Below are 25,733 nucleotides of genomic sequence, written 5' to 3'. Positions count from 1 at the left end.
TGCCCCTTCTGAGGCTGGGCCCTTACCTCGTCACTCTTTTTCCCCTACCCAGTGAGACAGAACAACTGGCCCCCCCTGCCCTCGTGGTGCCCTGTGAAGCCCTGCTTCTATCAAGATTTCTCCACAGAGATCCCTGCCGACTACCAGCGGATATGCAAGATGCTCTACTATCTGTGGATGTGTGAGTCCCACTCCTGCCTTCCAAGTGCAAGGGCGAATTGGGTGTGACTTGAGAGCCCCATCTTGGCCCTGGCTGCTCCTCCCTGGTATACAGGCTTTCAGCAGACTCCAGCCTTCCTCGGTGCCTGGGCTGGGTTGGGGAGATGCCTCTGCCCACAGGCTGCCCGCTGTCTGGAAACCTCCTTGAAAGGGGCAGTCCAGACCACAGATCAGGGAGGGTGGGACTAACTAGAGGCTTCCAAGTTCCTTCAGAGCTCACTGAACTAAAAGGCCCTCCTTAGGTGAAGGCCTTCCCTTCCCACAGGCCTGTGGACTCTGAGGGGTGAGGAAGAAGACTCCCCCTGCCACTCCGTCAGAAGTCATCCAGGGCCAGGAAAAAGCATTGCTAGGAGAAAGACTTCCTTCCCCAAGGGCCAGCCCTGGGGCTGCATCCTCCCTCCACACCCCTCAGATACCCGGGCTGTCCCATCACCTCTCAGGAACGTAGTTTGATCCCTGGTTTTGAGGTCCCAGAAAACCAGGATTTGGGAACTATCCCTGCCTAAGTAGAGAGCGGGCTCCTCTGTCTCAGCAGCTGCCTTCGCAGCATGAACCTCACCTCTCCTAGGGCGTGGCTGCCACATTGGAACCCCTCAGCCACCATGGCACAAGTCTTAACTCTGTCCTGTCCCCTTCCCCAGTGCATTCAGTGACTCTGTTTCTGAACCTGCTTGCCTGCCTGGCCTGGTTCTCGGGCAACAGCTCCAAGGGAGTGGACTTTGGCCTCTCCATCCTGTGGTTTCTGATCTTCACTCCTTGTGCCTTCCTTTGTTGGTACCGACCCATCTATAAGGCCTTTAGGTGAGTGAGGCCGGGGCAAGGGGTGAGACTTTATGGCTGGCATCCCAGGTAGCAGGCTAAGGGCTATAGGCCCTGGGACCCCATCCAAGTCTTAGAGCAGAATAGAATGTAGGGAAATCCACTTTCCCTACATTCTGTTCCTCTGTTCCCACCCAGAGCAGAGACTGGGGGCCCTGTTCCTCAGTTTCTGTACCTGAGGTCTGCTCTGGGCCCTGTCCTTGGACCAGGCACAGGAGACCTAGAGAAGGGACTTGCCATCCCACTGCTCCCAGTCTGGCTGATGCTGTTACTGGGAAGAGGGAGGGGATGCTCTTTGGGAACTCCCTTCTCAGGCTCTAAGGTGTGCTTCTCTGGTAGTGTCAGATGAGTGCTCTCCAGAGCTCTTTCTCCATGACTATTGATGCTTCCCAATAACTCAGAGTGCCAGCACCTAAGCTAGATACTGGGAACATAGCTGGATACACCTTACAGACCCCCAGGGGTTCTGGAATTTTACCTCAGGGTTTATGCTTTCAGGGCTGGGAGCCCAGCAGGCCCTGGGAAGAGGGGTTAGGGTAGTGGCTGAACCATCCCTGTACCATTGGAGGCCCTGAACCCTCACTGTGATCTAGCTCTCAAGGACACAGAGATGGAAGTCCTCAGCTCGTGAGAGAGTTTTGTCTGGTGTCCCCTGTTTCCCAAATATTTTTTTCTTCCAGTCAGATGTACAGGTTTTGTTTTTTTCTCATTGTTCTTTGTTACCACGTATCCTCAAGTTCTATCGTTTTTGTCTTTTCGTTTTGAGAGGGAGTATCGCTCTGTTGCCCAGGCTCGAGTGCAATGATGGGATCTTGGCTCACTGCAACCTCCTCCTCCTGGGTTCAAGTGATTCTCCTGCCTCAGCCTCCAGAGTAGCTGGGCTTACAGGCACACACAATCACACCTGGCTAATTTTTATATTTTTAGTAGCGATGGGGTTTCCCCATGTTGGCCAGGCTGGTCTTGAACTTGTGACCTCAAGTGATCCACCTGTCTTGGCCTCCCAAAGTGCTGGGATTACGGGCGTGAACCACCGTGCCCGGCCTGTTTTGTTTTTTTGAGACAGAATCTCACTCTGTCACCCAGGCTGGAGTGCAATGGCGCAGTCTCGGCTCACTGCAACCTCCGCCTCCCAGGTTCAAGTGAGTCTCCTGTCTCAGCCTCCCAAGTAGCTGGGATTACAGGCGCATACCACCACGCCCAGCTAATTTTTGTGTTTTTAGTAGAGACAGGGTTTTGCCATGTTGGCTAGGCTGGTCTCAAATTCTTGGCCTCATACAGTTTTATTATTAAGAGATTTACACCTTTGGCTTAGTTTTTCTTGCCTGTTATGAAACGCAAGTACTCCAGGAGATGGAGTGTTAGGTTCTTTATTTTTTATTTACTTATTTTTCTGAGACAGAGTCTTACTCTCACCCAGGCTGAGTGCAGTGGCGTGATCTTGGCTCACTGCAGGAGTGTTAGGCTCTTTATATTGTCCTTTGGGGGAGCAACTTTATCAGCTCTTTGAGGAAGAGGTCAAGCACTGACCCCTTAAATTGGAAGGCAGTGAAAGGCAAGCTCTTCTTGATTATGGTGGGGGGTGTGTGTGTGTCCTTATGGATGGTGTGGCTGGGCTCCTGGAGCTCTGTCTCTTGCCCATGCTGCCTCCTGGCTCCTAGTGAGGAGGGATGTCACACCAAGTAAGGATGCTGAGGAACACAGCCCAAGCCCTCTTGTGACTTCTCATTTCCCTATCTCTCCACAGGTCCGACAACTCTTTCAGCTTCTTTGTGTTCTTCTTTGTGTTTTTTTGTCAAATAGGGATCTACATCATCCAGTTGGTTGGCATCCCTGGCCTGGGGGACAGGTGAGACCTGGGTATCACAGAGGGAATTAGGCTTTGGATATGGGACTCAGCCTCTCTTGCCCTGTTTTCTAGCTCCCACAGAGCCCTGGCAGTGCCCTGCTTTTCCCATGGCGGGGAGTGGGTGAGTGGGCCAGCTCAGATCTGCTTTGGGCCTTCTCTCCAGTTCTTCATCAGTAGCCACTCACTTTTTTTTTTTCTCCTTGATACTAAAGGCATCAAAAGACACTCACTATTGGTCAGGTGCAGTGGCTCATGCCTGGAATCCCAGTACTTTGGGAGGCCGAGGCAGGCAGATTGCTCAAGCCCAGGAGTTCGAGACAGCCTAGGAAACACAGGAAGACCTTGTCTCTACCAAAAATAAAAAAAATTAGCCTGGTGCAGTGGCATTCACCTATAGTCCCAGGTACTTGGGAGGCTGAAGCAGGAGGATCACTTGAGCCCAGGAGGTTGAGGCTGCAGTGAGCTGTGATTGCACCACTGGACGCCAGCCGGGGTGACAGAGTGAGATCCTGTATCAAAAAAAAAAGACACTATCTTTCCTTGCTCTCCACTTTCCAGGGTGTTGTGGGTGAACTTGGCTTTACTCTTTAGGCTACCATGACAGTGTCCTGCACTGGATTGCAGCCTCTTCCTTTTCTCCTGCCACACCCTCCTGGAAGCTGATGGATGCCTAGGCCTTTGCAGACTCTGAGCTGCGACTTTTTCCAGATGCCTTGTAACTTAAGGAGACGGGTCCCTCACCTCCCCTGGACAGGCTTCTTCTGGCCGCCCTCTTTGGGCATACGGCTGGTTTGAGTTTCCAGGGTACCTCAGTCCTCAGCTCAAAATTAATCTCAAAAGAAAAGCTGATGGCTGATGTTTTCCTTTCTGCCCCAGGGCACAGGGAGCATTGCAGAAAGGTCAGACTGGCACTTGGCTGACAGCCTGAGCCTGGAAGGGTGGTGCTATTTTGGTCCCCTCCCTCTGGCAGAGCTGGCAAGTCCAGAGCAGTGGGGAGAGAAAGGTTGCCTCCCCTTGCCCTCCAAACAAGGGCACACTGCCCTCCCACCACCCCTCATGCTTCTTGCCCTGCTGTTGTTAATCTGGTCCCTTTCGACCAGTGACCCAATTTCATTACTCATTACCTAAGTAAGACCCTGCTAGAAAAGCTGTGATTCATGACTGCCGTTTGCACCTGTACTGGGCATCAGAAGGCTTGAGTTGGCTGGGTGCAGTGGCTCACGCCTGTAATCCCAGCACTTTGGGAGGCCAAGGCAGGTGGATCGCTTAAGGTCAGGAGTTCGAGACCAGTCTGGCCACCATGGCAAACCCTTGTCTCTACAAAAAATACAAAAAAATTTAGCTGGGTGTTTTGGTGGGCACCTGTAATCCCAGATGCTCTGGAGGCTGAGACAGAAGAATCGCTTGAACCTGGGAGGTGGAGGTTGCAGTGAGCCAAGATTGTGCCACTGTACTCTAGCCTGGGCGACAGAGTGAGACTCTCTCTCAAAAAAAAAAAGTGTTGCTCTGTCACCCAGGCTGGAGTGCAGTGGCAAAATTATAGCTCACTATAACCTTGACCTCCTAGGTTCAAGTGATCCTCCTGCCCCAGCCTCCTGAGTAGCTAGGACTACAGGCATGCACAACCATGCCTGGCTAATTTTTAAAATTTTTTGTTGAGATGGGGTCTTGCTATGTTGCCCAAGTTGGTCTCAAATTCTGGCCTGAAGTGATTCTCCTGCCTTGTCCCCACAAAGTGCTGAGATTACAGGCATGAGCCACCATGCCTGGCCTACGTTAATTTTTGTATATGGTTGAAATAAGTATTTAACTTCATTGTTCTGTATGTAGATATCGTTGTTCCAGTACCATTTGTTGAAGAGATTATTCTTTCTCTTTGAATGGTTTTGGCGCCCTTGTCAAAAATTAATTGACCGGCTGGGCGCGGTGGCTCACACCTGTAATCCCAGCACTTCGGGAGGCCAAGGTGGGTGGATCACCTGAGGTCAGGAAGGAGTTTGAGACCAGCCTGGCCAACATGGCAAAACCTCGTTTCTAGAAAGAGTACAAAAATTGGCCAGGCGCATTGGTAGGTGCCTATAATCCCAGCTACTCGGGAGGCTGAGGCAGAAGAATCACTTGAACCCGGGAGGCGGAGGTTGCAGTGAGCCGAGATCACGCCACTGTTCTCCAGCCTGGGCTACAGAGCAAGACTCAATCTCAAAAAAAAAAAAAAGAAAAAAAGAAAAATTAACTGACAATAGGTGTATGGGTTTATTTCTGGAATCTCAGTTCTATTCCATTGATCTATTGATCTATATGTCTATGTTTATGCCAGTCCTACACTATTTTAGTGACTGTAGCTTTGTAGTAAGTTTTGATGTCAAGAAATATGAGGATATCCCTTTTACAGATGAGGACATGGGGCTCAGACAGGTGACAGCAAGTTGGCCAGTGATCCTCCTTCCCAGAAGGTGGGTCCTCAGGAGTGAGCAGCCACGCTTTCCATACTCCCCACCCCCAAAGCAGCAGAAAAAGGCCTGGCCCAGTGCTACCTTTTTAATTAATTAACTAATTTATTTATTTATTTTTTGAGATGGAGTCTCTGTTGCCCAGACTGGAGTGCAGTGGCGCGATCTCTGCTCACTGCAAGCTCCACCTCCCAGGTTCACACCATTCTCCTGCCTCAGCCTCCAGAGTAACTGGGACTATGTAGGCGCCTGCCACCACGCCTGGCTCATTTTTTGTATTTTTACTAGAGATGGGGTTTCACTGTGTTAGTCAGGATGGTCTCGATCTCCTGACCTCGTGATCCGCCCATCTTGGCCTCCCAAAGTGCTGGGATTACAGGCGTGAGCCACTGTGCCCAGCCCTTTTTCTTTTTTCTTTTTTTTTTATTTTTTTGAGACAGGGTCTCACTCTGTTGCTCAGGCTAGAGTGCCGTGGTGTGATCACAGCTCGCTGCAGCCTTGAACCTCACAGGCTCAAGTGAAGTGATCCTCCCACCTCAGCATCCCAAGTAGCTGGGAGCACAGGCATATATGACCACAGCCAGCTAATTTTTTTTTTTTTGAGTTGAGACTCGCCCTGTCACCCAGGCTGGAGTACAATGGCATGATCTCGGCTCACTGCAGCCTGCACCTTCCAGGTTCAAGTGATTCTCCTGCCTCAGTCTCCCGAGTAGCTGGGATTGCAGGCATGTGCAACCACGTGCAGCTAATTTTTGTATTTTTAGTAGAGACAAGGTTTCACCATGTTGGCCAGGCTGGTCTCAAACTCCTGACCTCAAGTGATCCGCCTTCCTCGGCCTCCCAAAGTGCTGGGATTACAGGCACGAACCTGGCCTTTTTTTATTTTTTATGGAGACAGGGCCTCCGTCTGTTGCCCAGGTTGGTCTTGAACTCTTGGGCTCAAGCGATCCTCCTGCCTCAGCCTCCCAAAGTGCTGGGATTACAGGTGAGAGCCATAGCACCCACCCCAGTGCTACTTCTGACTCTGTGAAGGCAGCAACCACATCCTCCCTTTCAGACCTCACATAACCAGAAGATTCTTGTGAATGGGGTAGTGTGGGCCTGTCAGCCTTCACGGAGGTCTGGTCTCACAGGCCAAGGGCTTCTGGCTCATAGGGCTCCCTGTGCTGTGGGGAGATGCCAAGGTGATGGTCAGGACACAGCGGCCACTTGGAGAAGAGCCCCTTATGCTGACTCTTGGAGTCCACTCCCACTTTGCTCCCTCTGGCCTCTTCTTCCCTTTATAGCGGTTGGATTGCAGCCCTGTCTACACTGGATAATCAGTCCCTGGCCATATCAGTCATCATGATGGTGGTGGCTGGCTTCTTCACCCTCTGTGCCGTGCTCTCAGTCTTCCTCCTGCAGCGGGTGAGTGGTGTGGGCAGGGCTGACAGCAAATGGGAGGAAGCAGGCAACTGTTTCCTGCCCTTGCCACGAGATGTTTTTCACCACTGCAGTTGGGCCTCCTAGGCCCCCAAAGGTCCAGTACCTTTCTCCAGGGATCTGAGTGGGGGGTCAGGCAGTGCCGGGCTTCTGGTGACCCCTTTGGGAGTATAACCTCGATGGCTGGCTTCCTGGTGGGCCCAAAGGGCAGGCTTCTCTCACCCCACCCCTCTTCGCCAGGTGCACTCCCTCTACCGCCGGACAGGGGCCAGCTTCCAGCAGGCCCAGGAGGAGTTTTCCCAGGGCATCTTCAGCAGCAGAACCTTCCACAGAGCTGCTTCATCTGCTGCCCAAGGAGCCTTCCAGGGGAATTAGTCCTTCTCTCTCTCTTCTCTCCCCCTCAGCCTTTCTCTCACCTGCCTTCTGAGCTGCACTTTCCGTGGGTGCCTTATGTGGTGGTGGTTGTGCCCAGCACAGACCTGGCAGGGTTCTTGCCGTGGCTCTTCCTCCTCCCTCAGCGACCAGCTCTCCCTGGAACGGGAGGGACAGGAACTTTTTTCCCCCTCTATGTACAAAAAAAACAAAGCTCTCTTTCCTTCTCTGGTGATGGTTTGGTAGGATTCTTTTGTCTCTGGAAGCAGTGGGACTGAAGTTCCCTTCGTCCTGTGCACACACAGACACCCCCACACAGTTGGGATCACAGGCTGACCTGGGCCCACCCCAGCTGGAGTTTTCTACCAGGGTCCTGGGCCTTGACTCCCCCACCCTGCAGGCCTGGCCTGAATCTGGCTTCTCAGACACAGCCCAGCCCTTCCTGCCCGGGCTGGGAAAAAGCCTCTCACAGGTTCTGGTGGACAGATCTGTTCCCCAGGTCACTCCAGTGGTCTCCAGGCTTCCAGAGAAGGCTGGTTGCCTCAAGCTCTTCTCTGCCTCATAAACGGATCCAGAGAAGGCCGGTTGCCTTAAGCTCTTTCCTGCCTCGTGTTCCTCAGAAACGGATTCATAGCCCTTTCGCCCCCTGCACCCTCCTGCAGGGGATGGCACTTTGAGCCCTCTGGAGCCCTCCCTTGCTGAGCCTTACTCTCTTCAGACTTTCTGAATGTGCAATGCCGTTGGTTGGGATTTGGGGACTGGAAGGGACCAAGGACACTGATCCCAAGCTGTCCTGCCCAGCGTCTTCTAGGAGGGTGGGGTCTGCCTGTCCTGGTGTGGTTGGTTTGGCCTTGTTTGCTGTGACTTCTCCCCCCCCCCCACCGAGGGACGGCTGCCTTTGTCTCTGCCTCAGATGCCACCTGCCCCGCCCATGCTCCCCATCAGCAGCATCCAGACTTTCAGGAAGGGCAGGGCCAGCCAGTCCAGAACCGCATCCCTCAGCGGGGACTGATGAGCCATCTCTCGGAGGGCCCCCTAATACCCAGTGGAGACTGGCTCACACCCCGGGGGGTGTGTCACTGTGATGGACACCTAGGAGTCCACCCTTAAAACCAGCACCCTGTCCCTCGAGGCTGCCGAGTGGGTGTGGGGACTAGGGGGCCTTCCCACAAAACTAGCCTCCAGCTCTGGGCCCGAGGCAGCCGCAGGCCCCAGCCACTGAATGATACTGGCAGCGGCTGGGGTTTTATAAACTCCTTTCTGGTATTTTTTCCCCTCTATGTACAAATGTATATGTTACGTCTCAATTTTTGTGCTTAAATAAAAATAAAAACATTTTCAGACAACACTGGTCCACATGTCTGGTGGACTTGGGAGGATGGGGCAAGCCCACAGGATTAAGGGCTGGGCGCTGCTGCTAAGATTGGAGAGGGAGGACAGTCAAGACGCAATAAATAGGTCGTCAAGGCCCTTCCTCAGAAAAGTGAAAAGCAGCTGGGAGGCCTGGGAAGCCAACGCGGCCTCTTCCAAAGGCGCCTTCTCGTGCCAGTAGCTCTCCTTTCAGAGCTGCGGGTCCTGGGGAGGGGCCCTGGGAGCCTCCCGGACGCCGTCGCCCCAACACACGCCCGCTCCGCCGGGCTCCGCCGCCTGCGCCCTCACGTGGGCGATCTCTAGACGCCTCTGCGCCCGCTGGGAGTCCCCGGAGACCACGCCGGCCGTCCTCTGTTAACTTCTAGGCTCGCGGGGCCTCCGTGTCCCCACGTGGGCCCTGCAGGAACTGGCGGGGCGCGTGACCCGGCGAGGCCCGGGGACAGGGGAGGGGCGCCGGGAGCGGGGCGGATCCGCGTCCCCGATGCGCGCTGCATTTCCGGCGGGCGGCGCTGGGGGCAGCGTGGAGCCGCCCCGTGCTCGGCCCACCCCCCAACCCGCCGGAACCGCCGCCCGCAGAGAGGAAGCGCCTGCGCGGGCGCAGGCGGCCGGGATGGCGGGGCCCGGCTGGGGTCCCCCGCGCCTGGACGGCTTCATCCTCACCGAGCGCCTGGGCAGCGGCACGTACGCCACGGTGTACAAGGCCTACGCCAAGGTGGGTGCCGGCCGGTGGCCCCGTGCCCCCCCCGAGCTAGCCCGGCTAGTGCCGGCCGGGGAGACTCCCAGAGGTTAGCGACAGTGTGGGAATAGTTAGGGGCGGGAGGCCAGCCTCACCCCAGCCTGACCCTCGGCGGAGGTTGGAGCCGACCGCCACGCTTAGGTCTTAAAGAGCACACCTGCACCCACCTGCAGGGTCAGTGGCTGAAGAACAGGCTCAAAACAGGTTACCTGGTGGGCTGGGAGGAGTCTGGGACTGGAGCCAGTTAGGAGGCAGAGTGGGCGGTTCTAGAACCCTGAGTGACATGCCTCTGCCGGGAGCACTCCAGAATGCAAAGAAATGGATCATCTAGCCGAGGGTTGGAGAAGACCAGGCTGAGGCTGTGTCGGGAAGCCAGGATTCCAGAATCAGCATTCCTCACTGGCCTCACAAGGGAAAGCTGGGAAGCCCGGTGCTGGTGTGCAGTAGGTAGACCCGGGGAGGGGCGGGGTCGGGGAACAGAGGGTACCAGATAGAGCCTTTCCAGTCAGACAAGGGTCCTGGCCCCCTCAAGGCAGAGTCCCCAAATCTCCTGTCCCGCAGAAGGACACTCGTGAGGTGGTAGCCATAAAGTGTGTAGCCAAGAAAAGTCTGAACAAGGCATCGGTGGAGAACCTCCTCACGGAGATTGAGATCCTCAAGGGCATTCGACATCCCCACATTGTGCAGCTGAAAGACTTTCAGGTGTGAGCCTGGGGCGGGGCCCGCTGCCAAAGGGAGCTGGAGAAGGGACACTCTCTTCAGGCCGCCTCTCTACCTCTAAACACAGTGGGACAGTGACAATATCTACCTCATCATGGAGTTTTGCGCAGGGGGCGACCTGTCTCGCTTCATCCATACCCGCAGGATTCTGCCTGAGAAGGTGGCGCGTGTCTTCATGCAGCAGTTAGGTAAAGGCCTGTGACCCCAGACTGACACTCCGTCCCTTGTTCTCTGCCCCACACCGTCCCACCCCTCCCCCAGGCTTCGAGCCTTGGCACGCATTGCAGCTGCCTCCTGCACAGCCTGAAATTTTAGAGTCCTGTTTATCTCATACACTCAACCCTTGCTCAAGGACGCTGTGGGAGAGATGCGGGAGTAACCCCCGTCTGTGGGGTGTTCAGGCTTCCATACACAGAACATAATATAAGGACCTTGTAGAACATTCCAGAGTCCTGTAGGTAGGACTCAAGTGCTGTGCCAAGGAAAAGAGCAGGATCTCAAGGGCTGGGGCATCCAGAGAAGCTTCTGAGAGGCGGGGAGACTTGTGAAGGGGCAGAGGGAAGGAGGGTGGGCACTCGGGTGGGGTGGCAAACTCCTAGAAGTGGTGTGATCTTGGTACTTATATGGAAAACATTAGACCAGCCAGGCAGGAACTGGGGTTGTGCAGGCTTGAGGAGGCAGATGTGAGCCGGGGAGGCGAGAGGCAGGTGGGAATGGGCTCTGAACTGTCTCTCTTCGTGGGTCCCACTCCTCAGCTAGCGCCCTGCAATTCCTGCATGAACGGAGTATCTCTCACCTGGATCTGAAGCCACAGAACATTCTACTGAGCTCCTTGGAGAAGCCCCACCTAAAACTGGCAGGTCTGTGTCTGAAACAGCAGGGATGAGGTTTGGAGAGTGCAGAGGCCTCCCTCTGCTTGGGCTCACTCAGCAGCCCTGGTTCTTATGGAGCCCTCTATAGAGTCCTCAAAGAGTGACAGGCTGTGAAGTCTGGGGTTGGGCCCTGTCATCAAAAGGTGGAACCTTTCTCAGGCTACCCATGCTCAAGTCCAGCAGCATAATGGGTGGAGTTAGGGCTCAGTCTGTGGCCAGAGTTGGGACTCACTGTGTGTCCAGGTTTAGGGGTCAGTCTGGGAACAGTGCCAGGGTTCAGTGTGTGACCAGCATCAGGGATCCCTCTGTGGGCAGGGACAGGACTTGGTCTGTCATCAGAATTGGGGCTCAAGTCTGTGACTCCATCTGTGGCCACATAGGAGGGTGTGTGGCGGGGGAGTAGGAGGTGGTGACCCTTGATAAGATTTGGGTAATAATTGACACTGGAAGCCAGAGACTGTGATAGAACCTAAGCCTGGGGGGACAGTGAGAGGGTGGGGGCTTACGCATGTAGCTGGTGTGATCAGGTGGGCTTCCTAGGAAAAGGTGCCCAAGGCAGCTGTGCAGGATGGGTAGGTTTTATACCCCAGAGACAGATATAGGAGGGTGTTCCAGCCTAATGATGAGCAGAGGCTTGGAAATAGGGTTGATGCTGGCGGGTCTGGAGGGTGGAGAGGAGCCTGGGGTGAGGCTTTACAAGCCAGGAGCTGAAGCAACTGGAATTCAAGCCCTGCTGCCTCGCCTCTTGCCTGCAGACTTTGGTTTCGCACAACACATGTCCCCGTGGGATGAGAAGCACGTGCTCCGTGGCTCCCCCCTCTACATGGCCCCCGAGATGGTGTGCCAGCGGCAGTATGACGCCCGCGTGGACCTCTGGTCCGTGGGGGTCATCCTGTATGGTGAGACCTCTTTTCCCTGCTTCTCACCCTGAGGCCTACACTGTTTCCTCAGGCAAGGCCTCTCTAGGCCACTTCTGAAGGGTTCTGATGAAAACTGACTGCTGGCCCAGGGCCCCTGCTGAGGGGCGTCAGGCCAGGCTTGACCCATTCCATCCCAGCCTTCGCTCTGCCTCCCTTCCACAGAAGCCCTCTTCGGGCAGCCCCCCTTTGCCTCCAGGTCGTTCTCAGAGCTGGAAGAGAAGATCCGTAGCAACCGGGTCATTGAGGTGGGTCTAGCAGGGCCTTAGTGACCATTGGGGTTGCAGAGGGAGTCAGGGCCCTGAGGGTTTAGACCTCGCTCTGACCTGCAGAGACTGGAGTATGGGCTACAGGCTGCCTTTGTGATGGAGGGGCATGCTCTAGGCTGGAAGTCGAGGTGCCAGGCTGTCCCAGGGCCTCAGGTCAGCCCACAGCAGGCATCACAGTGCCCATTTTGCAGGCCCTTGTGGGGAGAATGCAAAGCAGAGCCAGGCCCAGCCTTCCCAGGAGCATAGTCCAGGGAGGGAAATAAGGACCCAGAAACACGATTCTAGCTCAGCTCAGGGCTCCGGCGAGGGTGCACCGGGAGCTCAGGGATGGAGGCCTGGCTCCCCACTGGCTCCATCATCTTGACCCATCCTGTTCCTCCTCGGTCTCAGGTTCCCCACCTGTCCAACGCGTACCTCTTGGGTTCCTCGCAGACCCCTGGGCTAGGGGTAGGGGTGGAGGGGCTGGAGCCCAGTGTGATCTGTCCCTGCCGTTCCCTTCCCTGCAGCTCCCCTTGCGGCCCCTGCTCTCCCGAGACTGCCGGGACCTACTGCAGCGGCTCCTGGAGCGGGACCCCAGCCGTCGCATCTCCTTCCAGGACTTCTTTGCGCACCCCTGGGTGGACCTGGAGCACATGCCCAGTGGGGAGAGTCTGGGGCGAGCAGTGAGCAGACGGCTGGGGCTGGGGTGGGCTGAGGGTGGGCTGGAGGTCTCGTTGCCCCCGTTGGTGGTGAATTGGTGACTCACCCAACAGAGACAGAGGGCAGGCTCAGGGGAGCTGATCTCCCATCTTGGTGAGCGTGGGAGGGTAGGGAGGTGGACCTGACCCCTGATCTGCCCATCCCCAGACCGCCCTGGTGGTGCAGGCTGTGAAGAAAGACCAGGAGGGGGATGCAGCAGCCGCCTTATCACTCTACTGCAAGGCTCTGGACTTCTTCGTACCTGCCCTGCACTGTGAGTCCCAGGCCATGCCTGAAGCCCGTGGGTGCGGCAGGGATGGGAGTCATCTGTGGCTGCAGTAGGTGGATTCCAGAAGTTCTCTATCTAGAATTTTGTAGGCGATAAAGCAGAGCATAAACCTGGAATATTGTGTTTTGAGGGATTTCAGAGGGTTCATTGTGGGGCAGGGGTTCGCCCAGACTCCTCATATGACCTCACTTTCTGCAGATGAAGTGGATGCCCAGCGGAAGGAGGCAATTAAGGCAAAGGTGGGTGAGAGTCCCCATGAGGAAGTGGGGGGCAGGGGGTAAGGCTCGGAGATCTCGGGGGGCCCTGGGGAATGGCTCTCTTAGAATTGGAACTTCTTCTCTTGCAACACAGAGCTGGGAATGGGTCAGGCCAGCCTCCTTTGCCCCCTGACATGTTTATAGCTTGAGGCAGTCACTAACAATGCAGAGAGAGAACTTAGAGGTGGGTTCTGGCAAGGGTAGCAGGTGAGACAGCCCTTCTTCAGGCCCTTTCCCTGCTACAGGTGGGGCAGTACGTGTCCCGGGCTGAGGAGCTCAAGGCCATCGTCTCCTCTTCCAATCAGGCCCTGCTGAGGCAGGGGACCTCCGCCCGAGACCTGCTCAGAGGTAGACTCTGGTTTCTGGCTGACCCCAGTGCCCCCAGGAAACCTCCCCACAGCCTGAGGGGGAGGCGGGTGGGGAGAGGCATCCTGCAGCGAACAGGCAGGTTGCTTCCCTCACCCTGAGCCTTTCCCCTCATCTCAGAGATGGCCCGGGACAAGCCACGCCTCCTAGCTGCCCTGGAAGTGGCTTCAGCTGCCATGGCCAAGGTTTGTGCCAGTGGGAGGGGTCCAGGTGGGTCAGGGCAGGGTGGGGAGATACCCAGGCCATGACCCTAAGCAGCCTGGTGTCCTTGTGGCTGCAGGAGGAGGCCGCTGGCGGGGAGCAGGATGCCCTGGACCTGTACCAGCACAGCCTGGGGGAGCTGCTGCTGCTGCTGGCAGGTGAGGGCCCCCATTTCTGCCCCCCACAGGGCCCCTGGCCGCCCTGCCCTCACCACACGCCCTCTCTTTACAGCGGAGCCCCCAGGCCGGAGGCGAGAGCTGCTTCACACTGAGGTGCCCACTCAGCTTGAGAGGGTTGGGGGGCTTCCTCTTCCCCTTTCTCTGCCCTTACCTGTGGAGACCTCTTTGGGTTCCCTCTGGAATGTCCCACTCTCAGGGTGTTCCAAGTCTGGAAGTCAAACCATAGGGCTGGGGTGCTCAGACAGGGCAGTGGGGGATCTGGGAACCCAGTAGCAAAAAGTCTGGGAAGGCTTCCTGGAGGAAGGAGCAGATAAGAGATTCAGGAGGCAAGTTGTTCTGATGGGGCAGAGGGTTCTGGAGAGCATCAGGGGTGAGGAGGAGTTCCCTTTGAAACCCAGCCCCCACCACTCTCCCCCACACCCAAGGGCGTATCTTTCCTTGGCAGGTTCAGAACCTCATGGCCCGAGCTGAATACCTGAAGGAGCAGGCCAAGGTGGACACATGGGGGCCATGCTGGGGCTAGGGTCTGTGGGTTCTGTTGCTCTCTGCTTGTGGCTGTCGTCCCCACCCTGCTGGTGTATGTCTGCTCTCCCGCCTCCTCTGCAGGCCTCCCTGTCCCTGTATCTGCCCTTCACTCTCTCTCTTGCTCAGCACTGTGCGCTGTGGCTCGTGTCCCCGTCTTTCACTCTCTCACTTGCTCGGCACTGTGCGCTGTGGCTCGTGTCCCCGTCTTTCACTCTCTCACTTGCTCGGCACTGTGCGCTGTGGCTCGTGTCCCCGTCTTTCACTCTCTCACTTGCTCGGCACTGTGCGCTGTGGCTCGTGTGTCTGCCTCTCATCCCTTGTGCTGCCTTCACATCCCACAGATGAGGGAATCTCGCTGGGAAGCTGACACCCTGGACAAAGAGGGACTGTCGGAATCTGTTCGTAGCTGTGAGTCCTGCCCTGGGGTCGATCCTCCATCCAAGGAGGGGTGAAGGCTGGGGGCCCTGGGTTCTGCTTCCCTTACCAAAGACCTGAGACTGACCCTCCCCCATTGTCCCCCTTCCCCACATAGCTTGCACCCTTCAGTGACCCTAGAAGAATGATTGGACAGACGTGAGCCATCTGGAGCAGAGGGACACTAACCCAGGCTGACGCCAAGAATGAAGTGGCCCACTGCAGCCCTGGCGAGCAGGCTTCTTAGATGGACAGAGCTGAGACCCCCACATCCCAGAGTCCCCAGCCTCCCTCAGGTTACTCTGCACCCCACAGATGGTTTGATGGCTGTGCTGTATACTGGAGGGGAGGGCAGGACTCTGGGAGAACAGCACTTCTTTCATGAGACCTTTGTTACTTGGTGGTTACTGGGTCCTGTGCCTGTCTGTTTTGGGGCATGCAGCCGTCTATCGTTTTTGGCTCCGAGAAGAGGGCAAGGGGCCTCTGCAGGGCACTTCTGTGCTTGCCCTCGCCCTGCCAGCAGGCAGCTGTGCCCCTGGCCTGCCCTTCCCGGGACCCCTTATTCCAACTTAGCTCCTCTTTGCACTGGAATGGGGCACTCCAACACCCCTCAGGGACCACCCTCCCCACAGTACGCACACGGCCCCACAGAACCCACCAGTCTTTCTGGGAACTCACACCTGCCCGCCATCTTGGTACTTTAAGTTAATCCTTCAAGCATGAAAGTTGTGTCTTTTGTGGTTTAAGAAGCCCATGCCTTGTTCCTGTCCTGGCCTAGGGAGCACTCAGGAGGGTTCCTTGGTCCTCATCTCTCCCACCTCCATTCCTCTTTGGGCCCCACACTAGCCACAGTGCAGGCCTTGTGCTGGAGTTTGAGCCTGGGACAGAGAGGGAGGCTTGGAGACGGTCTGACCCAGTGCACTCCAGGCTACCCACTTCTAGGCCTGCTCTGCCACTGTGGAGCCCTGGGCAAGCCCCTTCCCCTTTCTGGGCCTGGGTCTCCCCATCTCTTCAATGGGGCTGATACCTTCACAGCCCACAGCATGGGCACTTATGAGGACGAAGGAATTTAACCTGGAAAAGAATGTATTTGAGAATTTCTTTTAAATAATCAGCGGGTGTTGGTGATTTCTAGCCCTTCTGCCCTTAAATGCTTCCTTGGGCAAGAGTTGTCTGTCCTCCCTGCAGGAGGCTGAGTGTGAAGAGTATCATTCATTGTTTCTCTATTAAATTATTTTCTCTATTTGCGCATCTCTTCTTGCCTTAAGAACAACAGGAGAGGTGGCCGCTGCCCACAGGCTAGGGCAAGAAGGACTGCAACAAAAGCTGGGGAAGCTGAGGTAGGGCCGGAGAGGTCGCGAGGTGGAGGGGAATGCTGAGAATGATAGCCACACTGCCCTCAGCCCCCAGGGATCCAGGAGAAGGGCTGACCAGGGTCATTCTTGCCCACACCCAGGCGATCGGTGGGGAGAGGAGCGCAGGCCTGGGAGCTGGGAAGGCTCAGCTCCAGGAGTGCAATCTTCCACAATGCTCTGCCCTCCACACCGCGCACTGTCTCATCCCAGACAGGATCTCTTGGCTTCCTTCCCTCCCTTACCCTGGGCCACTGAGGGAGCAGTGAGCTGGACTGGGGGAAAGGGCATGTTTTGAGGTATCATGCTCACACCCAGCCCCCAGGGACTCCATTTCCAGCAGGCTCTGTACCCTGGCCTTCTCCCAACCCCACGTACGCCCCAGGTGTCAATCTGATCAGCACTTGTTGGGAGTAGGAGGGGAGCACATCCCCTGGCAGCCAGCAGGGGAGCAGTTCCTTAGACTTACCCATGCGCCCGGGTTGCTCAGTCATCCCGGGGTTTCCCATACCTGGACGGGAACAGACCCTGGGAACTATTCTCCCTGAAGCCCCTGGCCTGGCCATCGGGGGGCAGTGTGGAGCAGAGTCCCAGAGGGCTGGAGGAACTGCTAGAATTCTGGCTCTGCTACTTGGCCTTGAAGTTTGGGATCCATCGATTAGCCTATTTCTTCATAGAATGAGGTTGAGGATAAGGGCCCCATGGGAATTTGTAATGAGATATTGCACATGGGCATGGCATACAGTAAGAATACAATAAAATGTGACTTTGAGATCTAAGGAGAGGAATGTACTTCAGATTATCTCTGGAAATGGGCCACAAAAAAAAGCCTCAATATATAAAGTGAGGGAACAGGAGGGGAATGAATGGACCTGGTTGAGTGGATGAATTGAGAAGATGGGAGGGGCTGGGTGCGGTGGCTCACGCCTGTAATCCCAGCACTTTGGGAGGCCGAGGCGGGTGGATCACGAGGTCAGGAGACGGAGACCAGCCTGGCCAACATGGTGAAACCCCACCTCTACTGAAAATATAAAAATTAGCCGGGCGTGGTGGCGGGCGCATGTAGTCCCAGCTACTCGGAAGGCTGAGGCAGAAGAATCACTTTGAACCTGGGAGGCGGAGGTTGCAGTGAGCCAAGATCGGGCCACTGCATTCCAGCCTGGTGACAGCGAGACTCTGTCTTAAAAAAAAAAAAAAGATGGGAGGAAGAGTGGAAATGGAAGACGAGATGGAAGACTAGAGAGAATTGAAGGGCAATAGAGAAAGGGTTGGCCCATCGACCCCAGTTGCTTATTTGTGATCACTATATTGGCTGGCTGAGAACAGAGGCCTGAAGTTCTTAGGCAAGTAGGTGTGGAGAGCAGTGGGCCCCCACAGGGAGGATTCAGTACTCGAAAGGCCTGGAGACTGAGGCTGCTGGAGGAGCCCCTGGGAGGGGGCCCTTCTTGAATAAAACATCTAGATGGTCTCTAGGTTGGTCCTGTGTCCAAGCCGCCTGCCAAGCAGGGAGGCAGCCCAGTCGGAGGCTGCGGCGAGGGGAACAGGGCTTGCTTCTAACGGCAGAGGCCTGTAGGAAACGAGCAGATCCACTTTCCAAAGGTCATGTTTTCCTTCATAGGAGACAGAGTTGTTTTTGCCTCTCACTTTCAACACTCTGTAGGTGCCCAAAGCAGGATGGCTACCTCCTAGCAACGTTCAGGGGACTGCCCTGTCCTCCTACCTCCATCCCAGTCACCTAAGCACAGAGCCAGCCCTGGGCCAAACTAGGGGAAGCACCCAAGTCTTCTCCCACGGGGCCAGCCCTGGAAGACGCACATGGGCCTCAGAAGCAGATAGAGGGACCCAGGTGTCCAGCTGGCCTTTCTTTACCCTCTTTACCTGGGATATGGGAAAGGACATAGAACCTTTGTTCCTGCGGAAGGTCATCTAGAAGGGGCCTCTTGTCCCCAGAGGCTGGGTTGCTGTCACAGCCCTCCTTGAAAAGGCAGTGGCCCAACACCGAGGCTGGGGCCCAAGGGAAGGAGCACACCAATGACAGCTTCCCCAGAGGAACTCATACTGCACCTACACACAGCAGATCCCACAGACACAAGACAGCCGTGTGCAGGCTCACAAACCCCCGCAGGCCCCACACACACGCTCATGAGCACACATGCAGGTGCAGCTCCTGCTGAATGAGGCTGAGGCTGCCTCAGTGCTGCTGCTGCTCCCCTGATCTCAAACCTCAAATGGCCTCTGGGGACAGCTCTGCCTGGCAGGCACTGGGTTGGAGGCACGGCAGTGGACCCTGTAACTACACCCCCAGCCCCACCTCAGGTCTGTGGGATAGAGGACAGAAGCTCCGGCCTCACGGCTGAGTGTCAGCTGGGTCAACAGGCAATGTCAGCAGCTCGGCTCAGCTAACAAGCATGTCCCAGGTGTCCTTAGCGCCTGCCTGGGGCCTCCGGTGTCTGAGGAGGAACCATCTGGCTGTTGAGGGAACAGGAGATCCTCCATGCTCCAAACCCTGGTCACCCTCCCCAGTTCCTCCCTGGGGACCAGCTGGCCTTGGGAAAGTCACTTGTTCTCTTGGCACCCTCTTCCTGCTGGCAACTGGGCCTGAGCTGTCCGGGTGGGTAGAAGGTAGGAGCAGGGGACTGCAGGCTCTTTGGGCAGGGTTTCCCTGAAATCTTTTGCATTGTGGAACCAGAGCCCCTGAGGGTGAGAGTTGGTGGGACAGGCAACCATCTCTGCCTCTTCCCTCCTGCTGAAGGGGTTTGGGGAAGTTGGAGGGGCTGTCTTAACTACCTTTTAACATTTCGTGTATGCTCAGACTTCCTGCAAGGGTATGAAGGAGAAAGGAAAGGGGAAAAGAAAAGGAGGGAGGGAGGGAAGGAAGGAGCAGGCCTGAAACATCAGAGTCCTAACTACGGGGTACTAATGGGGTTCTAGGCAGAGGGTGAAATGGGAAGTTTTGGTGGCAAATGACTCTGTGGCCCTCACATCACACCAGGTGGGTGGACCAGTTATAGGACAAATATGTAAATATCCTAGTTAGACATTGGATTGTCTAAATAAGAGAGGGTAGGAACAGCTTGGGAAGAGAGTAGTAGTTGATGTATTCAGGGCTTGAGGGCTTGGGAGTTGGGGGCAGGTGCAGAAGAGGAGCTCCAGGTGGGCCAAGTCAGCCCCCAGCTGCGGGCAGATATAGGACAGGCACTGAGCCAGCAGAGCAGCGGGCCGTGAGGGCACACAGGTGAGAGGGGTGCAGACTGACAGAGACCCAGATTGCAGGGCTGATGGGGAGGGGGGAGGAAGAAGGGAGGGCAGGCATGTCCAACAGAGCTGGGGACCCCTCAGCCTACCCTCATTGTCCATCTTTATCTGAGCCCCACAGCCTCCTCCACCCCATTCCAGGGATAGTGCAAACCGGTCAGGGCTTCTTGGAGTTCCGCTCCCAGGGTGAAGGGGAAACTAATGTGGTGACTCACCTCCCTCCCTATCTTTAATCCAGGTTCCAACCAGCCTTGCTTTGACAGGGTTCAGCGAGTGCAAGTCCCCCAGCCCCCACTGCCCACCACCCCTGCCTCTCCCTCTCAGCCCTGCGAAGCACTGAGGGGGAAGGGGTCTGTCGAATCCCATTAGGCAGAAGGCCCCGGAGGGCGGAGTGCTGACGTGGGCCTTGCTGCTGATGCTGCGGAGGCAGCCCATGACCCCCCTACCCGGCCTGGGGCTCTGGCTTGGGTCTCCTTCAGCTCTGAGAAGGTCAGGAGGAGGCCCTGGCCTGGGGGCAGCCCAGGAGCAGCTCAGAGGCCCAGGCCCATTCCCTGGGGACACTCAGGAGAGTGAGACCAAGAGTGACAGCTTCAGCAGCAGATACCAGGGCTGGGCCTGTGTCTCTCCCTGCCCTGTCTCCCCTCTTCCAGCCCCGCATGACCTCCTGTACAGGTTCTATATGCCTTGTTCTTATTTTACAAAGGAGACCTCATGGAAACTTTGCCCTTGAAACCCAATCCTCAGACAGCCGCTCCTTCCTGTGAACCTTGGCTGGCTTCCCCACAGGCCGGGCCCTGGACCTCGGGGTGGGGCACCTGGGGTTGGCCCCATAGCACCTTCCTCCTGCCTGGGCCCCGGGGGCGACCTGCTTGGGGAGCTTCCTGGCTGGTTTCTTAAACCTCCCCTGACCCCTGCCCCTCAGCCCCTGCCACAGGTGAGCGGGATGAGATCTGGGCTCTTCATTTTTTTAAAAGAATGAGTTACATTTATTGATATGGTTTGTCGTATGCTTTATAAATGGTCACCCTTTGAAACGTATTATTACTATTTGGGGGAGAGGGGGACTGTTCATTTTACAAGGGACAAGCAAGACAGGCTCAAGGAGGGAAAGGACAGGCTCAAAGTCATCACAGTGTGGGGCTGGAATGCAGTTGCCCTACCTTCTTTCTTTTTGCACATCTTCCGTCTCTAGGGTGAGGAGGGGTGTAGGCATAGGCACCCAAGACAGCTGCGGTCCAGCCCTGGCCCCACCTGTGGTCTCAGTGATGCCCCAGAGGCCCCATCTTCCTCACATAATGAGGCTGCTCCATCCTCCTCAAAGCCCAGACCTATTTCATAGGCCCCAGACCCCACCTTCACCCAGGGCCCCAAGAGAACAGAGCTGGAGACACTTCCACTCCTAGCACTGGATGCCTCCTCCCCTCCTGTGAAGCTGTAGGTGGGGGGTGGAGGACACCCCTTTAAGGCAGGCTCGGGGGGCTGTGAACTCCAAGACTCCTGGAAGCCAGTAAGAAGTGGGAAGGTAGGCACACCATTTGGGATTTTTATTTTTCACTGAGCTAAGAGAGGAGATTCCAGCTATGGAATCCAGAGAGCGTTCTACAGGAACAGAACAGAAATTGGCTGGGCCCTGGGCCCAGAGGAGGCCTGGAGCCGCTTACTGTTCAGTGCCAGCTTCATCCTTGGCATTCTGCCTCTCACACAGCATCGCTCCGGCTCCCAGAGCCCACAGTGGCAGCCACTGGAGGCTGTGGCGGCAGCTGCTGCCCTGCCCAAGGAGGGGTGTGGGCTTGGCTCTGAGAGGCCAAGCCAGAAAGAGCCTTAAAAGTCATTCAGGCCATTCCCATTTTACAGATGATGAAATAAGGCTGAGAGAGAGCAGGGGCTTTCAAGAACAATAAAGGTGGAGACTGGAACTCAGGCCTTCTGTCTGCCGAGGGTATCTGCCCACGTTCTCTCTCAGAGTTTCTGAGTGGTGGTGTCTGGAGGGGCTGGACATGCAAGGGAGCTGGCCTGTGCATGCGTGTCTGTGTGTGCCGGGATGCATCTGTGGCTTCTGTCTCTGAACGTGCCAGGGTTTTTGTGTCCTGTGTGTGTCTCTCTGTGGGTGCTCCTGTGTGCAGGAACTTGGGGCCATGGCCAGAGAGGGATGGGCCTATTCCTACAATCTTAGGAGGCCTCCACAGGCTGAGCTGGTGGGGAGGGTCCTGAAGGGTAGAGTGAAGATGGGGACTTTACTCCCAGCAGAGGAAGAAACCAGAAGACAGGCTTGGGGCATGGATGGGAAAGGTCTTGGAACTAGGATGGGGCAAGGAAAACAAAGCCCCAAATGGAGTGTGGGTCCCTGGAAGTTGACAGACTCTTAGCCCTCATGGGGGCCCAGCCCAGTGGGTAACCCTGGGGAAGTGGTCACATGACGTGACACTTCTCAGCTGATTGCTTGAGGTCCCCCAGTGTGGCCTGGGCCTTGTCCTTGAGTGAGCCCAGGTCCAAGCCAGGAAGGCTGGCCAGCTGCCCAAGGACTGAGGCCTTCTCCTCCTCTTCCTCCGTGTCCTCCTCGATCATCTTGGCCAGCTCCCGGGGCAGCTCCACATCTCCACCTGCCATCTGGATCTGGCTCTCATCTGTCTCGTTCTGAAGGGAAGAGAGGGTGGGGTGGAGTAGAAGTCTGTGAGGACCCAGAGTTGAGAGGACAGGCAGAAGGCTTGGACTGGGTTCCAGGCCCCTAGATTCTTTTTTTTTTTTTTTTTGTAGAGACGAGGTCTCCCTATGTTGCCCACACTGGTCTCAAACTCCTGGGCTCAAGTGATATGCCCACCTTGGCCTCCCAAAGTACTGGGAGTACAGGAATGAGCCACCGTGCCTGGCCCCCTAGATTCTTGAGCCCCATGTTCCAGTGAGCTCAGCACCCACCCCCACATCCCAGGATCAAGCGTTTGATGCCTGGACATGGAGACCTTTCATATTACCTTATTTCACTCTGAGATACTGAAGGACCAGCACAGTGAGTAAAGACAAAATGAAAATACCTATGAGTCACACTGTTACAGTCAGCTAAGTCATGTTTTGACTCTTGTTATGCTTAAGGGTGTAACCAAAAATAGTGATGGGTACCATTTATCAAACATCTATTATATCTATTACATGGCAGATGTTGAGCTGGGTGCTTTTAATTCTCACAATAACCCTGTGAGGTAGGTAGGTATTGTTATTTCCACTTCACAAACAAGGAAATTGAGGCTTACAGGATTTAAGTAACTTACTTTAAATTTAAGTTACTTAACCAACTTAAGTAACTTAAATTATTCAAGATCACACAGGTAGGATGTTGGGGAGCTAGATTCAAACCTATGTCACTGATTCCAACATCTATGTTTTTTTGCATGGCACCTACGATGGCCATTGCCCTTCACTGTTCTTCTGGGGGGCGCCTTATGTCCTACTCAGTTGCATCCAAGTCTTGGCTCTTCTGCTCAACTCTGACTTCCCTGATGGCAGGTGTCTCTTATATGCCTAGCGCAAGCATCTGAGGAATGACTTTATTCCTAGGAGAGTTTGCAGTGAGGCAGGCATTCTGGACCGGTTTTTCCCCGTGACAGATTTCCAAAAGATTGGTGCCCTGTGGGGAGTCAGAAGCAGCTGGGGACTCAGTAAATATTTGTTGAATGAGTGAATGTGATGTTCATACATTTGGTCATTCAATTCAAGTGGAAGATCAAAATCAGGAGCGCTATAGCCCTGTGCTATTTTCCCTGAGTCCAGCACAGTTCTGGATGCACTAGGGTGATATTCTGGGAGAGATTTGTGCTTCAGTCCCCTCCTTAGACAACGGGAGCAGCACACTTATATGCCCTTCTGGTGCTGCACTGCCCAGGGGATCGTGGGGGCAGGATCTCCTGAGATATACTCTCTGGCTGCTTGGCCGGCCAAGGGGGTACTTGGCTCTCTACGGGCAGACTCCATACCCTGGAAAGCAGCCTGGGGCCCTGGAGCAAAGGCAGGCTCATATTCACCGGCTTGAGGGCTGGTCCCAGCTCCATGGCTCACTGGCTGTATGATCTTAGCCAAGTCCCTCCATCTCTCTGAGCCTCAGTTTCATCTTTTGTCGCTGTGGGTGATAGCTGCCTGGCAGCATTATTGGGGGTTTGATGAGGACATGAAGGTCAAGTACTTGGCACACACAGGGCTTCTCTCCCCCACCTTAAGTTCTGCCCTTCAGTAGGTTGAGAAACCCCCAGAGCACTCACCTCTGCAGTCGAATCTACTGATTTCTACCTCCGCTGTGTCTTCCTCTGCCCAGGCCTGGCCCAGGTTTGGTGGGGGTACAGGGGGTGGAGGAGAGAAAAGGCTTAGATTGGCTCCAGAAATACAGACCTGTCAGTCTCATGAGGACTGGGGTCCCCTCAGCACAAAGCCCTGGCCCTTGGTGGGCACAGATTTAACTATGAGTGAGTGAATGAATAAAAGAACAAATGAATGAGAAGGAAGGATCTAACCAAACACGCTGTGAGTCTTATAGCTGAGGGCTGTGGTGCCCAGAATGGGGCGAAGGAGTCCAGAACCCAGAGCTCAGGGTCCCAGATGTGCCTCGCAGCCGGGGCCAGCTTACCTTGGGTAGCCGGTATTTGTCTCGGAAGTGGCTCCGCAGTGTGGCCCGCTCTGCCTTCCTCTGTGTGAACTGTGCATCCCGCTCCATCCTGCAGGGTCACCGGGGGCAGAGTCACCACGAGGGCTGAGAGAAGGGGGTTGAAGTCTTCGAGGGAAGGACAGAAGGGGTTCTGAGACCTGGCAGCTGCTGCATTGGACCTTGTGTGTAGCAAAAGCGCTCCAACCTGGACATCCAGGTTTCTGCTGCCTCTTCCCATCACAGTGCCCTTTGTCATCTCTGCCACTGGATGAAACTAGGGAGCCAAGGTGGCAGTCTGTCTGGCTGTCTCTGCAGATCCTAATTATTTGTCCCTCATGGCCTCCAACTTGGTCTGCTGTTCCCTCACTGACAAGCTATGTCATGTGGGGAAAAGTATTTAGGCCAAACTTGGGTTCACAGCTCCACTACCATTTTAGGTATATCCTTAGGTAAGTCACTTACCTTCCTCTTCTGTAAAATAGGGATAAAATTTTGCAACTCACAAAACTGTTATCAGGATTGAGCGAAATAATAGCTATCATTTATGAGACTTTATCATGTGCCAGGTGCTGTGCTAAACAATTTACATGCATTGGCATTTAATCTTCATAAATATACAAGGCATGTATTATGATTACCATCCCCATTTTCCAGAAAAGGAAACAGAGGCACAGAAAGGTTAAGTAACTTGCCTAAAGTTATCCAGCTAATAGGCAAAGCCAGGCTCTGAACCCAAGTAGCCTAGCAGCAGAGTCCAGCCCCAAACTCTGTCCCAGCACCGCGGGCCCACAAGTGCTCAATGTCTGTGAGTTGCCCCCATCTCAGGGTCTGCCTCCGCGACTCTGAGCGGCTGCACCACTTTTTTCAGAGCCTCAAGTTCAGAGGAGCCCCAGTTGGAAGACATAGGCGGCTGGGACCAGATCGGATTAAGGGATTATTGTTTCGTCAGAAACGCACGTGCACCCCCCTCCTCGTCCCAAGCTCGGGTCCGTCCCTCGTCCGTTCGCCCCTCCCCCCCACTCCCCCTTGGCCGGAGTATGAAGCTGGAGCGGGGTTTCGGGTTTGAGATGGGATGGGTCTGGGGGCAGTGTAGAGGACACCTCCCGGTCTCTTACCGTGTCTAGGAAAGTAGGGGAGAAGGGATTGGGACCTAAGGCTGGCCCGGGGATGGACTGAGCAGCTGTGGGGGTGGGGAGGGGAGGTCGTTGGAGCCAGGAAGGGATCCCACTCACTTCTCTTCCACCAGTTGCTTCTGATACTCCTCGTACTCCTCCCGGCTCATGCCCTGAGCTTCGGCTGCCGACTTGTCCCCATCCCCCTTGTCCTCGCCGCCTCCCAGGCTCCCAGTGAGGTTCTTCAGCTGGCCGCCCACCATGGTCTTCACCATGAACGCCATGGTCTTCGCCGGCCGGGGCACTGGGCGCCTGCTACCACGCGCCAGGCACCGGGCACGTCCGCGCCTACTTCAGCACTAGGACTCACGGACAGCTCCCGCCGCGGGCCCGCGCCCCACGCTTGGCGCCGCCCGCCGCCCGCCCCCGCCCCCGCCCGGGCCCGCCCCCACCTCCCCAAAC

General features: G+C 55.7%; 3 protein-coding genes across 9 annotated transcripts in view; 2 read left to right on the top strand and 1 right to left on the bottom strand.

The window, feature by feature from the left end:
• SCAMP2 (secretory carrier membrane protein 2) overlaps positions 1-8,477 on the top strand; it is a 31,219-nt gene extending 22,742 nt beyond the window's left edge. The window contains exons 6-10 of one of the 2 annotated variants that reach the window (XM_054531108.2): positions 53-181; positions 861-1,020; positions 2,786-2,887; positions 6,624-6,744; positions 7,000-8,477. In XM_054531108.2, the coding sequence (XP_054387083.1) occupies positions 53-181; positions 861-1,020; positions 2,786-2,887; positions 6,624-6,744; positions 7,000-7,134 (647 nt within the window). In that variant the 3' untranslated portion in view covers positions 7,135-8,477. 2 annotated transcript variants of the gene reach the window in all.
• Positions 8,478-9,025: 548 nt separating this feature from the next.
• Positions 9,026-16,168, top strand: ULK3 (unc-51 like kinase 3). 6 transcript variants are annotated; one of them, XM_024232650.3, is made up of 17 exons: positions 9,026-9,214; positions 9,546-9,681; positions 9,800-9,940; positions 10,026-10,146; positions 10,714-10,818; positions 11,586-11,729; positions 11,913-11,995; positions 12,523-12,678; positions 12,863-12,968; positions 13,182-13,222; positions 13,486-13,588; positions 13,727-13,791; positions 13,887-13,965; positions 14,039-14,079; positions 14,432-14,479; positions 14,853-14,919; positions 15,044-16,168. In XM_024232650.3, the coding sequence occupies exons 2-17, from the start codon at positions 9,547-9,549 to the stop codon at positions 15,058-15,060; spliced, it is 1,452 nt and encodes a 483-aa protein (XP_024088418.1). In that variant the 5' UTR covers positions 9,026-9,214; position 9,546; the 3' UTR covers positions 15,061-16,168. The 6 variants fall into 6 exon arrangements, 5 of the variants coding, with proteins under 5 accessions (XP_024088418.1, XP_002825719.1, XP_054388885.1 ...); XM_002825673.6 differs by lacking the exon at positions 9,546-9,681 and having other exon boundaries at positions 9,040-9,214; XM_054532910.2 differs by lacking the exon at positions 9,546-9,681 and having other exon boundaries at positions 9,059-9,214; positions 9,803-9,940.
• A 4,894-nt stretch (positions 16,169-21,062) lies between these two features.
• CPLX3 (complexin 3) lies at positions 21,063-25,698 on the bottom strand. Its single transcript, XM_009250023.4, has 3 exons — positions 25,392-25,698; positions 24,142-24,229; positions 21,063-22,166 (listed from the first exon to the last, which is right to left on the bottom strand). Exons 1-3 carry the CDS (start codon positions 25,553-25,555, stop codon positions 21,942-21,944), a joined length of 477 nt encoding a protein of 158 aa, XP_009248298.1. The 5' UTR covers positions 25,556-25,698; the 3' UTR covers positions 21,063-21,941.
• Between the last annotated feature and the right edge of the window lie 35 nt (positions 25,699-25,733).

This window comes from Pongo abelii, chromosome 16 (assembly GCF_028885655.2).
Source record: "Pongo abelii isolate AG06213 chromosome 16, NHGRI_mPonAbe1-v2.0_pri, whole genome shotgun sequence".
NCBI lineage: Eukaryota > Metazoa > Chordata > Mammalia > Primates > Hominidae > Pongo > Pongo abelii.
The sequence above is the reverse complement of the archived record's forward strand: the minus strand, read 5'-3'. Positions and strand labels throughout refer to the sequence as shown.